Source organism: Eutrema salsugineum, unplaced genomic scaffold (genome assembly GCF_000478725.1).
Source record: "Eutrema salsugineum unplaced genomic scaffold, Eutsalg1_0 scaffold_13, whole genome shotgun sequence".
NCBI lineage: Eukaryota > Viridiplantae > Streptophyta > Magnoliopsida > Brassicales > Brassicaceae > Eutrema > Eutrema salsugineum.
The window spans coordinates 8,498,564-8,512,108 of record NW_006256885.1 but is presented as its reverse complement, the minus strand read 5'-3'; the positions used below and the strand labels follow the sequence as shown (position 1 = coordinate 8,512,108).

The 13,545-nt window shown below is 34.3% G+C and overlaps 4 protein-coding genes across 4 annotated transcripts; 2 read left to right on the top strand and 2 right to left on the bottom strand.

Moving 5' to 3' along the window:
* The first annotated feature begins 1,389 nt into the window (after window positions 1–1,389).
* Window positions 1,390–3,106, top strand: LOC18024816 (LOB domain-containing protein 20). Its single transcript, XM_006408206.2, has 2 exons — window positions 1,390–1,885; window positions 2,572–3,106. The coding sequence occupies exons 1-2, from the start codon at window positions 1,469–1,471 to the stop codon at window positions 2,986–2,988; spliced, it is 834 nt and encodes a 277-aa protein (XP_006408269.1). The 5' UTR covers window positions 1,390–1,468; the 3' UTR covers window positions 2,989–3,106.
* Window positions 3,107–3,522: 416 nt separating this feature from the next.
* On the bottom strand, window positions 3,523–7,628 carry LOC18024815 (probable inactive leucine-rich repeat receptor-like protein kinase At3g03770). Its single transcript, XM_006408204.2, has 10 exons — window positions 7,259–7,628; window positions 7,078–7,175; window positions 5,410–6,820; window positions 5,179–5,312; window positions 4,853–5,093; window positions 4,556–4,761; window positions 4,435–4,478; window positions 4,217–4,328; window positions 3,816–4,128; window positions 3,523–3,674 (listed from the first exon to the last, which is right to left on the bottom strand). The coding sequence occupies exons 3-10, from the start codon at window positions 6,761–6,763 to the stop codon at window positions 3,652–3,654; spliced, it is 2,427 nt and encodes an 808-aa protein (XP_006408267.1). The 5' UTR covers window positions 6,764–6,820; window positions 7,078–7,175; window positions 7,259–7,628; the 3' UTR covers window positions 3,523–3,651.
* Window positions 7,629–10,224: 2,596 nt separating this feature from the next.
* Window positions 10,225–10,683, bottom strand: LOC18024814 (S-protein homolog 5). The gene has a single exon (XM_006408203.2). It carries the CDS (start codon window positions 10,678–10,680, stop codon window positions 10,225–10,227), a length of 456 nt encoding a protein of 151 aa, XP_006408266.1. The 5' UTR covers window positions 10,681–10,683.
* Window positions 10,684–11,259: 576 nt separating this feature from the next.
* Window positions 11,260–13,531, top strand: LOC18024813 (uncharacterized protein At3g03773). Its single transcript, XM_024159700.1, has 6 exons — window positions 11,260–11,385; window positions 11,990–12,170; window positions 12,398–12,554; window positions 12,808–12,836; window positions 12,926–12,971; window positions 13,128–13,531. Exons 1-6 carry the CDS (start codon window positions 11,381–11,383, stop codon window positions 13,160–13,162), a joined length of 453 nt encoding a protein of 150 aa, XP_024015468.1. The 5' UTR covers window positions 11,260–11,380; the 3' UTR covers window positions 13,163–13,531.
* The last annotated feature ends 14 nt before the right edge of the window (window positions 13,532–13,545 follow it).

The following is a 13,545-nucleotide window of genomic DNA, read 5'->3' as shown; positions in this document are numbered from 1 at the left end:
AAGTCACTGAACGAATTATAGATCAAGTATATATATCGCAGGTGAATCATTTTTTGGGGATTAATATAATAATACAATGACTGCATTCACTCTGTTATTCGGTATACCATTATTTTTCTTATTATATATAGCATCATGAAATTTAGTTGAATATTTTTTATACATATAACGATTTACTGTTTATAACAGATGAATTAAATTGCAACATATGGTAACAGATTATCAAATTTGCACCAACATCTTCTAGTGATAGACTTCAACTTCTAACTATAACTAATATTTAGAACTTAAATAGATGACCTGAGAAAATAACAAGTATATTCACTCTCTTTGCACGTGCACCTCATATCACACCTTCTTCCCATTTATACGCTCTTTCTTGCACCTAACAATACCAACCATACTGATTCTAGACTCTCTACATACATGTATAGTCGTGAGGGTTTTTCTAACATCGGTTTACAAGATACATCGAAACTAATACAATTAAGCATTCTTTCTAGCTTTTCAAAATATTCCATCCGTTTTTTAAAGAATTTTCTTCCTTTTACTGTTTTACCTAAAGACAATATTTTTTTAGGTTTTCTATATTTTTTACTTAATTAATGATGTTAAAAATTTATTGATTGAAAAAAAACGAATTATTATGGGTTTAGAGTTATGATGATAAATTTTCTACCATATACATGATGCATTTATAAATAAGTATCATTTTTTCTTTTAAAATTAAGAACTCAATTTAATCCTACTACTTTTCCCATCATTCTACTATTTTATTAATACGCCAACTCAAATAAACTTTTTTTTTAGCAACCTCAATTAAACTTTATGTGATTTGTGTTACCGATAGATAGATAAATCGTGTTAAACTTATACTCCTTATGTAAGCAGTAATTACTTCTTTTGTAACATTTAATTGAGTCAACAATGTTTTACATGCTTTTCTCCAATTTGACTATTTGAAACGTTAAAACTTTAGAAGTTTTAGTTGTGTAGTGAGTAACGTATAAGTAAAAAGTAGAACGATGAAAACAAAGTGAAAAGGTTAAAAATGTATGGATGTGTCATGTGTCCTACTCTATTTTTTCATTAAAATATAATGTAGGATTCATATATATATAAATATATATATATATGTAAATTTTAACAATATTTATCTGTGGTTAGGTAAAAAGAATTCGAATTATAGAAATACTTAACCGATAATATAGCTACTATTTGTATTATGTGATTATTTAAATTTCAAATAAAATTATGAAAAAGGAAAAAAGAAAGATTACCACATTCACCTCGCGACCTCCTTCATGAAACAAACGTGGCCTCCTCCGTTTTTTCTTTTACTTATATAGTCACATACACACATGTTACACTCACATCGTTAAAGATTAACATACATATATAGATAGATAGATATAATCTGTTTCACAAGAAACTCTCATCCACTTAACTAATTAATGTTTGTTTTGTGATGGCTGATCAGCAGCGAGGCCACAACACCTCAGATTCTCGCCGGCAATCAGCAGCCGGAAAACGAACCTCATCACAACATACTACGACGTCATCATTATCCTCCAACGGAGGAACCATGGCGGCTGCTGCGACGACGGGGACGGGGGCAGCTTCGCCGTGTGGGGCTTGCAAGTTCTTGAGAAGGAAGTGTGTGAGTGGATGCATTTTCGCCCCACATTTCGGGTCGGACCAAGGAGCGGCTAGGTTCGCGGCGGTCCATAAGGTTTTCGGAGCCAGCAACGTGTCGAAGCTCTTGCATCATATTCCGGTGAACCGTCGCCATGACGCGGTGGTTACGATCTCATATGAGGCTCAGGCTAGACTCTCTGATCCTGTCTATGGCTGCGTCTCCACGATTCTTGCTCTCCAACAACAGGTGACTTATTACATACAATGTTTATACTACATGTATATCTAATGGAAAAATGACTAATATTTGATTAGCTTTTTTTGTTATCACATATTTCCCTATATTTGTTATTTAATTAGTAAAGTTTGTAACGGTTAAAATGGGCGAGGGACGTAAATGAAAGTTGAAGATAAACAAAATATAAAAGTAGCAATAAAGAACCCTTAATTCTAGCCAAAAAAAAAGAGTACATGTAAAGTAAAATATTTAAAATTTTCAGTGCTTATTTACTCAACGAAATGTTATATGAAAGTTCGCATTTTCATATAAAAACTTATTGCATGACGTCAATAAAAAATGATTACTTGATTTTAAATTTTGTATAGCTAAAGAAAAATGAGAAAGGAGAACTGCTGATTTTGTCGCCTATTAGTCGGCGACAATGTTAACACGGTAGTTAATTACTAGTCAATTTCGATAATTTATTGGTTTCAATAAATTTGCTTTTCTCTTCATATTTTTTTGTTCTTTTATTTATTTTTCCCAACGATGTATCTACATGTTTCATTCCGACTAATAATTGAATACATTTACTTAAAGTTTTCTTTGTCAAGTTCAAATTTCCTAAGTTACTTTGAAAATTTAAGAATATAGATGATCATCTCTATATATTTAAATAAATAAATAAAAATTTGTAACCGCAAATATGTTAGGTGGCCTCGCTACAGGCGGAGTTATCGCTGGTGCAATCACAACTAATAAACAGTAGAGTCGCAATGGCCAACGTTATGCAACAACAAAGTCATCACCAACAACAACAACAACAACAACTAGTCGTTATGCAACAACCCGAATACTCCAACAACTCCTCCGCCTCCACTACTCTTGCCGGAGCCGCCATGAATAGCTTTGCCGCTGCGGCGGAGGTAGCAGCCGCCGCCAGCTATGACGTCATGGCTAGGGCTAACTTAGAACATTCTTTGCAACCAATGCCATCGCATCAGCAAGGTAGAAGAGATCATCAGCATGAGGATGAGGAAGAGAGCGGTGCTGATTTTTCGGTCGCTGTTGGTTCGACGGCCGTCGCTCCGGATGTTATATTTTCGGAGGAGGGTTTTCACCGGAGATGAATATATATATATAACTAGGCTTGTCTTTAATTTATACATTTCCTTTTTTTTAAAACATATTGAAAACCTAGAGATAGTAAGTCAGTAACCAACATACGCATACGGTATCTACCGTATAGCCGTGAAATATTTTAATGAGATAACTAGTTATCGTATAGGTTAAAATACTTGATTTACTTTAACATAAAAAGTTATTTGATTTTACATTGCGTTATAACGGAAAGGTGCGTTAGTTTATCATAATTCATCAATATAAACTTCAAAAAGGTTTTACTCTAGACTAAAATGTTTAGAAATGATCTCCACTAAATTAAGAAACGATATCCACTAAATTAGAAATGGAGCCTAACGTAATTGTTATTTTTTTTTTTTTGGAGAGAATGAGCCTAACGTAGTTGAGATCGTTTCTTATGAATATATTGTGAGAGTATATTATCAAAACTGTTATCTAGATCACCGTAAGTAATTTTCACGATTTGCACTTTTAATTAAAATATAGGAGATTGGCGTCCTCAATTATTGAGTCTTGACTAATACTATTAACAGTTTTGATCATTTCCAACAAATAAATAAACAACAGAAAGTTCTTGAAAAAGAAAAACTATGATCATTATAGATAGAAGTGAAGAACAGACAACGGACCAAACAAAAACCCTTGTCTCTCTACCTCTCATGTTCTTCATATCCTGCAATTTACAAACACATGAATCAATTGATCATAAAATATCTCAGATCAAGAAACTCATTCAATCTCAAATTAAAATCTTATATTCCCTGAATCAATTGATCATAAAATTAAAGGCATTGCAATATCGATTTGAAACTACCTGAATCTCGGGGAGATTCGAGTGTTGTTATGTGTAAACGAGAGGGAGGAGGAAGAGAGGAAGCTGCAGGAGAAGGCGAGCCACGAATGCTCGGGGAGTTGCTGTTTTGTAGCCAACCTTCTTGAACTTGAGAAGCAAACTGAAGATTCCACAGGACATCTTCAATGGAAGGCCGTTCTAAAGGGTCTTTAAGGAGACACCTTACACATATCTCCATCATTGTCTTCAGTGATTGGTCTGAACCATTTCTATGGACTGTTGGATCTACCATGCTCCTACGCGCTCCATCATCCGCTGAGATGCTCGCTTGTAACTACAAAATAAGTGGAAACAAGAAAACAGTTTGTAAAGTAAAAAAAAGATCCCTACTTCGTTTCTAGTTATATATTCAAAATCACTACCTGCTCTTTTAGAACATCGACTTGACCCTTTGCTCTCAATGGTCTTCCCACTATAAGTTCAAGCAAGATCACTCCAAGGTCATATATATCGATTTTATCTGCGTCTTTGATGCTGATAAGAAACAGAGGATTAAACCATGTACGTTGGTTTAAGAAAAAACCGGCATTTTTTTAGACCGGTATCTCTTGGTAGAGCTAGTGAAGAAGATCTTACACACCTTGGAGTCCCTTTTGGTCCGGTTCGAGATACTCCTTGCCCCACCTTAAAAAGGAAAGCAAAACAGAGTCAACATAGGATTCAAGAATTAAACAAGATTCAAACTTTGGCATCATTTGTACCTTTCCAAGACCTTCCACAAGTAATGGAAGGTTATAGCTACTGATTTTGGCGGCGAGGTTATTGTCAAGCAAAATGTCTGTTATTTTCAGGTTGTTATCATAAACACCAGGCACGATACCAGTATGCAAGAACTGGATCCCTTTTGCTACACCTATCGCTACACTTATGCGTTGTTCCCAAGTAAGCAATCTTCCCATATGCCCATCTAACTCAGCAAAGACACTAATGTTATCAAAAGATATAATGATGGTCCTTATTCTCTGTATATGTTCTTGGGACAAGTTTCAGTGTCATACCAGAAATCCAGCTCCTGAGTTCTCCATTTGGGACATACTCAAAGACGAAGAACATTCTGCTGACTGTTGAATCATCCAAGTAGCACTCAAAACAATGCCCGAGCACACTAACCAAATGACGGTGCCTCAGTTTAGCAATGAGCTCGATGTGATGCGTCAAGTTTTGGGTGCTGCAACTTTTCTTCATTTTCAAACATCTAATTGCCACAAAGGATCCATCTTTCAACCTCCCTCTATAAATCTGGAAAGAAAAATAAAAAAAGATGAGAGATTTCACTTTCAGAAACATGGAAACAAAAGAAAACTTCAAGCTTTTTTGTTTTTACCTGTCCTTGAGAACCTTCACCCATGAAAGCAGAGGATTCAAAGTTATTTGTGGCATACTCAAGCTCTTCCAATGAGAATGTCCTGTAAGCTGGAATACCGAGTCCTCCTAGCTTCATTGTTTGAGAGATATACCCTATAAAGTATTTGCAGAAAACCACAAGTAATCAATACAACTCATTTGGATATGTGGAAAAGTGTGACAATATATGAGAGATGTTTGGTCTTCTTACTTGCATCTGACAGTAGCTTTGATGTGTATCCCATTGAAGCATTCTCTTTGATCAATCTTGGAGAAGCTTTCGTTGCTTCTCTCTTAGCATCAAATCTCTTAAGAACCACAAATAATGCACCGGCGAGGAGAATTACACCGAGAATGCCTGCGGTTACGCCCAAGGCAATACCCAATTTGGATACTCTGTTCCTCCTCTGTGGTAGGATTCCAACAGCAAGAGCTTCATTGCTACAGAATGAAACTGGACGCTGATCTTCATTTGTAGTAGCCAGACAGTTACCTGCGTAGACAACAGCTCTGCTAGTGCCGGAACTCGGTTTAAGACAAGTAGGCAAACTTCCGGTAAGAAGATTCGATGAGATATCGACAAGTATCAGCTGTGAGTTGCAAGAAAGATTTGTTGAAAGCCGACCGGTGAGTTTGTTGTGTGAAACGTTCAAGTAAGTTATCGCTGGGAGAGACATCAAGGAAGTAGGAAATGGACCGACAAATGTATTGAAGGAAAGATCCAAATGTTGAAGCTGATACAAAGAGCTCACTTCTGCAGCTGAAACTGCAGATCTAAACCTGTTCTTGCTGAGTATAAGAGTAACCAATCTGTGACTTAACCGAGGAAACATCGGTCCAAAAGAGTTTCCTTCAAGATCAAGCACTTGAAGGTTTGTCAAATGGCTTAAATCAGGTAAATCTCCATCAAACCGGTTGTTAGCTAGAGCAAGAACTCTAAGACCTGACAAGGTACTCAGTGAAGAAGGCAATGAGCCATTGAGCACATTATTTCTTAAGCTCAACACAGCTAAACCCGGTAAAAAACCAATTGAATCCGGTAACTGACCAGATAACATATTCTCATCGAGTATAAGCGTCTGAAGGCTAGCAAGCGACGAGAGCTCATGAGGAATGGGACCAAAGAGGAAATTAGAAGTCACATTGAGAATCTCCAATGAAGATAAACGGTTGATTTTCTCAGGTAACCGACCCCATAACCCGAGGGACACAAAGGTGAGAACTTTAACATCAGGGAGCTTAGCAAGAGTAGTAACAAATGAGTCTATTGAGAAACTCTTTGGTAACATATGAGCTTTTCTGTCTCCTATAATGTGAAGCTGCGTGACACTCTCTTCATAACATACAATGGTTAGGGAGGAATTTGGCTCGGAATTGCAGAAATCAGTAAAGTTGTTCCAGCTGCTTAACACTCTAGGATAGTACAGAAGCTGTTGCAGCCTCAGGAGGGTTTGACATTGAGATGACTGAAGCTGTATCGAACCATCAATGGAGGCTAAAAGCAGAACCAGAAGCAGTAATGGCAAGCCACAAAAGTGTTTCTCCATAGCGACACACAAGACCATAAAACACAAACAACTATGTAAGCAATAATATCACATAAGGATTATTATCATCAACACCTGCAAAGATAGAGACATTAAATTCATGAATCACATTTATAGAGAGTACTGAAAAACAGAGAAAGATAAAATTGAATTTTGAACTCAGAACTGGGTCCACTCTCAAGATCTGATTCTTCTTCTTTTCTCATTCATATATTTCACAACAATAGAGAAGCTAGAAAACTCACATTTTTCAAATTTGAGGCTAAATAAAGGCATAGATAACAAAAAAAAAAAATTTGCATGTGAATTCCTGAAAAACAGGAAGAACTCACCAGGTGGTTTATAGATTCTCCTCCTTGAGACACCTTGCAGGAAGAGTAAATGGTGGAAGATTTTGAGCCCAAGAGATCACCTTTTGAATTTTGTTTTCCTGGGAAATAAAACTCAGTTTCTTCAAAAAAAGAAGAATGAGATATGAAAAGACAAATCGTTTCCTTTGAGATGAAGAAATACCTCTGCAAACTTATGAAGGAACGGTGAAGGAATATTGATTTTAATTTAAGAAAAAAGTGGCAACTTAATTTATAGGAGAAAGTGTGAGAAATTCCCAAGAAAATCCTCTGTAACATAGGAGAATTCCTCAAGGAGCTTAAAAACATTCAAAATTCCTTCACGAGTGACTATATTTTTTTAAGGATAAAACAGAGAATATTATGAGAACAACATTAACCCCAAAAAAACATTACTTTTTTAAAGATAACAAAAAACTATGCAAAATCAAAGTAAAACATCTTAGCAACCATACGATTAAGTAAACTGTCAGTAGCTGACAACATAGAGTTTGGTCCTCCTCTCTATCACGAGAAGAAGACAACCAGAAAAAATTATAAAACAATTCTTATGAAGAGAAAAAAAGAAGAAATATAGTAAAATTAGAGTTTAAAAACAAAGATTCTTGAAATTGTTCACATGCATTACTAAATAGGGAATCCCACCGGCTTTGGCCGACATTTTTTCTGTATTTTTTTTTTTGGGGGGGGTTAGATCACTATTAGTACAGTACACAAATTTAATTATTTTCCCAGCATTAAATATGTTGATGTTATATCATCATCACTTTCAAAAAAAACAGGGACCAAAGAGAAAAACCCACTCGGGCCAAAGCTGTGGCAACAAAAAAAGTTAAAAAGACCCAAAAAGGATAAAAAGTAAAGATAGGAAAAATATTCTTTAGGGTGTGCTACAAGTCGAGGCAAAAAGTCTTTATTATGTCTACATTTCATAATGTATTTTGCTAACTTTCATATGAATATTAATTTTATTGAGAAAATCTGTATATCAATTAATGGGGTGTGCTAATTAAGTTGCTAAGTTAAACAAGGATGATAATAAACCGAGTAAAACTAATGTGCAAGTGTAAATCAAATCAGAACGTAATGACTTGAACTTAAATCTTTTTTTTTTGGATTTTGATCGCATTATTGAAAACAACGAAATCAAAGTATCAAACTAAACCGAATATAATGAATTTTGTGAAACAAGATTATTGAAAAAAGATTTATATCAGAAGCAGGCTTAAACCAAACCGAGATAACGAAACTTGAATCTGGAAAGTAACTGTTTAAGGTGAAAAAAAAAAGGTAAAGTTGTGGCACAGACTGTTATGTAGTAATCTTTCGCACGGTGGCATCTCATCAGAAAGGTCACATCAGACTTTAAAAAGTGACACATGTGGATCCCACAATTTCTACAAAAACTTCCAAGAAAATATTACAATAACAAATTAGATCACAAATCTTTATATGAAATGAATGATCAGTGAGATCGAAGCTCGCAAAACAGATTTTATGAAATAATCGGCGAGATCGAAGAATGAGAAACAGTGGCATAAACAAACTCTATTTTGATTGTTGGAGTTGCTCTGATACCATATTAAAGTAAAACAGCATATTTTATTATTATATGTACAAAATTTTTTACACACATAATTAAGCTAAAAAGACATCTATACACTAAGTCCGTATATAACCAAATATACATACATTCTTGTAGTTTTATGATTTATATTTGGAGATGTAAGGACATGAGTAAAGTAAATAGCTACAAACACAAGAAAACAAAGTTTTGTGAAATTTTAGTCCACCTAGTTTTATATATACATCTTCTCCTGTTGAATTCTGTGCATCATATTTGAATTAAGATTTTCTGATATTTTACTTCATTTTGTGTTTTGTTTGTTGGTTAGTTTTTGTTTCTGTTGGTTACGTTTCACTGTCGTATTCATTCATTGTTTAAATAAATAAATAAAAAATTGTTGGTGTAGCTTAGAATCGACTTGCCAACTTTAATTACAGTACACAATAAAATGTGGTTATTCCTAGTGTCGATTGACAAAACAAAGCTTGATCTGCCGTACCGGAAAATAAAACTATTAATTATATATGATCAAACTTTACTGGCAAAGTAGAGTATTATGAGTTTAATTATTTCATAAAAATATTTGTTTTGAAACTATTCATTCTAAGTTATGTCCTGTTTTCATATGCATAAATATATTAAAACAAAATGATTTGTCGAAAGTAAAGTAAAATAACACGATACATTAGGTTAATTAAGACGTACGTTAGACGTGTGTCATTTTCGCCTTACGGTGTACTAAATTAGGTTAGATGGGTTTGTTCAACATTAGATTTATTTTTTTTGTTTGGTGAGTCGTAATTGTGAAGACAGTGAAGTGATCATATAGTAAGCTAGTTAGTATTAACGGCATCCGTAAACTTGTATGCAATTCTATTATACAATACATGTCATAATTGTCGTTTAATTGCGTTTGCTTTCAAGTTTCAACTTTGTCAATCATAATATATCCAACATAGATTATAGATATACTCATCTAATGATATAACAAATATATAAAACTTCGGGTGGGAGAAAATTATAAACTTAGCATGTAGAAAAATTTTAAACAAATTAAATATAAGGCAACATCAACGTATCGCAGTTCATACAAAACCTATATTATCTTGTGACATTTTCTTTTGTTAGTTTTTAATATTATGTGTGGGTTACTATTAGGCAGAGTAATTTATGTACACCAAAATAAAACTGATGATCACGCTTTGTGTGCAAATGTTGCAAATAGCATGTGTCAATATTGATCTATGATTTCTTACAAACTATGACAGTTGTTGTCTTTTCATTTCATTTATCCATATTTGTCCATTTTGCTCTTGTTTTACTCTACTAGGTAGCTGAAATTATTATCACAAAATGCCAAATGGTGAAATGAAATCTCTAGTTGTGGCCAAGTACGTGGAGGTGTTAGTTCATTTTTTGTTTTTTCTTGGGAGATAAATTCGTGATTTCTCTGTAAGTTATGGATACTATATGAAATACTCAGAAGCTATAAGTTTTTTTTTTTTTTTTGATAAACTCAGAAGACATAAGTTATGAATTTATTTAAATTGCTATATAAGCCATTAAGAATCCCACTCAAAACAAGTAAGACCGCCTCCATCACTCTTAGCACGACAAGGGCCTGGCTCATAAATAACCCAAATGCAGTCTCTGCATACCCCAATTTTACTTCTTGGGTTATCATCTCTATCTACTCTGAAAATAGCAAATGTTGCTCTATGTCCAGGCCAGTTGAAAGTGCAAGTATACCTTGTTGTTTTACGGAAGTTGACACGAAATTTGAAATCAAAACTTTCTTCAAATTGGACCGCTCTTATCCCAAGATCTTTTCCTTTGTTTATACAATGTAAGATCAATGTTGCGCGTGTGTTAATCCTGTTAATAATCACAACATGTTTAGGTGCAAATGGCAATAATCCATCTGTGGACGAATGATTTCTAAAAGATATCGATGTTTTAAGGATAATTAAAAATGAGAGTAACACAAAATTGAAATGATTATTTCTTGAAGAAGCCATGGATTAAAGGGTTTGTGAAATTATGTTTTTTTTTTTCTTTGGCTTGGAAAGTTGTATTTATAGACCAAAAAAAAAACTATATCGGGTTGATTAATTAGTCATTTGGTAAGAGATGTATCATCGTAATTACAAGTAACTGTACAATCTAAATGTATGTCCATTAGTAATTAGTTTAATTAGTAGCAGAGTAAATTAAACATATATTTATTGTTCTTTAATAAATTATTATTATTGAAAGTAAAAATGGTAATATCGCTCAAATTGTCTTTTATAATAGGAGTAGTAATTGTTTTTGTCTACAAATCTCTGTTTTTTTTGTTATTTAATAACTTTTAATTAAAATAAATTTTTTTTTTTGGATGTCTCATAAGTTCTAATAGATTTCTGCTGGCTGAATTTACGACAAAAAAGAAGAAGAGATCCAAGGACTAAAACGAAAATAAAGGAAGTTGCCTCTGGGCTCTGGCACTTAAGTAGAAAACTTTTTGCCTTTTTGAATAATTTCGTGATTTCTCTAGATCTAGATGAAATAATTAAAAACTATTGGGGCTGAATGTAGAATTTTTGATCTTTACCTTGTTCACTCCCAGAATCTTTTCCTTATGATTGTTTTGTTTCAAGCTCACTCTTTCTCTTGAAACCCATCGCCGTCTTTCCATCTTCCGTTCACACTTCCGGCACCGTCTATTGGCTGGCAAACATGAGGTATCTGTTCGATTTTTAGGGTTTTTGAGATTTTCTGATGAACTTTTAAACCTGAAGAGATAAATACAAAGAGTTTTGCGTGATTGGTGATCTACATATAAAGCCACCGTCTTTTACTTAGTCTGCTAATGGGTTTTTCAGTACAAGTACTTCAATGTTCTTTTAGTGATTAAGAAGTACGCTCCCGGAAGAAAAAGCTCGAACTTTATTGACGAAAACTTTGTTTGTTATCGTCAGTTATGGGGAATGGTATTCTTTGTGATGTTAAAAGAGTTATTCCACAGATCTTAAAAACCTTTTTTTGATAATGATTTCCTATGAAATTACCCAGATCGTTCACTTGAAACACTTTCATAGTTGCATTTTGATGTGCCTTAACATGTTTATGTCTGCTTTCACCATTCATGCCTATATTTTATATATATAAAAATTTGGATTTTAGTTTTACTTCTCAAATTCAAGATTGAAAATCTTTGTACTAGAACCTCGTCATATGAAAATTTCAAGTAATCTTTTCTTTTAGTTATGTGTTTGGACGGATTGGTTGTGTATTTGGGTGGCAATACAGTATAACTATAACTGCTGTTTTGTCCTGTATACGCAGTCATAAACCGGAGGTTCTTTGGGCTCAGCGTTCTGATAAGGTCTACCTAACCGTCGCCTTACCTGATGCGAAGGACATTTCAGTCAGATGTGAGCCTCAGGGCCTATTTAGTTTCTCTGCTATTGGTGCTCAAGGCAAACACTTTGAATTCAGCTTGGAGCTTTATGGGAAGATTGTGCCAGTAAGTGCCATTTCTCACTTTAAATGAGAATAACTAGCAGGCTATCACTGCTTTGAATTTAAACCGATATGTAAAAGTTTGCCCACCTTTTGATACTATGACCTGATGTTTAGAAGGCAGGTTTCAGAAACGTTTTAGATATGCTCTCCAGGTGTAGAGATTCTTTTCTAATTTTTATATCGACACATACTTCTTCTTACAAGTGTCCTATGTTATGTATGATGCAGGAATATAGAAAGAATGTTGGGTTAAGGAACATCATATTTTCAATTCAGAAAGAAGAGAGAAGCTGGTGGCCACGAATTCTGAAGTCAGAAGACAAACCTGCACCTTACATTAAAGTCGACTGGAATAAATGGTGTGATGAGGATGAGGAGGTCAATTGTAAGTCGTACTAAGTTATCATTTAAGCTCAATATCTAGAGGATAATCCCAAATCTTCATGAATTTACTTGTTCCCTTGCCCAACCTGCCCTGTCTCTTTTTCTTAAATGCTTGATTAAGTATTTTTACACCAATCTTGCATATGATAGATCTTAGTTTTATTGTCTAACCTCGTTTGAAAAAGACAGAGATAAAATCTCAAGATAAATTGTTTCTAACTATAGACTATTTTTTGTTTTTGGCTCTTTTTCAGCTGATACAGCCTCCGATGATGAGAGTGCAGTAAGCGTTTTCTCATAACTGTTTCTTTCTTTCGATTGTTGTTTAGCCAAGCCACTCTGTTTGATTATCTTCACTCTTTATTTTTATAGTTTGTTGATCAAGATTGTGATAGCAGCGATGATGATGGATTGCTTTGTAAGTTTCAACAACCTTAATCTTCTTACTTGCAAGTACTAGAGACTAAGTGAAGATTGATGGATCATTGTGCTTCAGACCAAAAGTTTTAGCGGAATTTATTCTTTGGACCGTTTTGTTAAGATTGATCTTACATAAAACGTTGTATTTGTTCAGATCTTCCAGATCTGGAAAAGGCAAGAATCAACTAGCTAACCATCAACATTCAACAACCAACCAACTCTGTTTCGGAAGCTGAAGAAAAGGTAGAAGATAAAGAAGTGAAGGAGAGTGGTTTAGGATGATCCGCTTTGTCTTGTACCTGACTAAACCGAACACCTAGTTCCTGCGGTTTACTTTTGGTATAGGTTTCTTAGGGCAATCAGCTTTAGTTGTCTATGATACATGTGGTTTCTAGTTTCTGTGACTGAATTCGGCGAATTTTTTTTGTTTCTTTCTTTTTCTGTTGTTGGTATGGTTGGTGCGCAGCAAACTGTAGGTTTGGTCCGGTATGTGACTAGTAGTAAGTAATGCAAGGAGTGAACTCTAATACCAATTAATTATTATATGTCTTTTTTAAATTGTTCAGATTCAT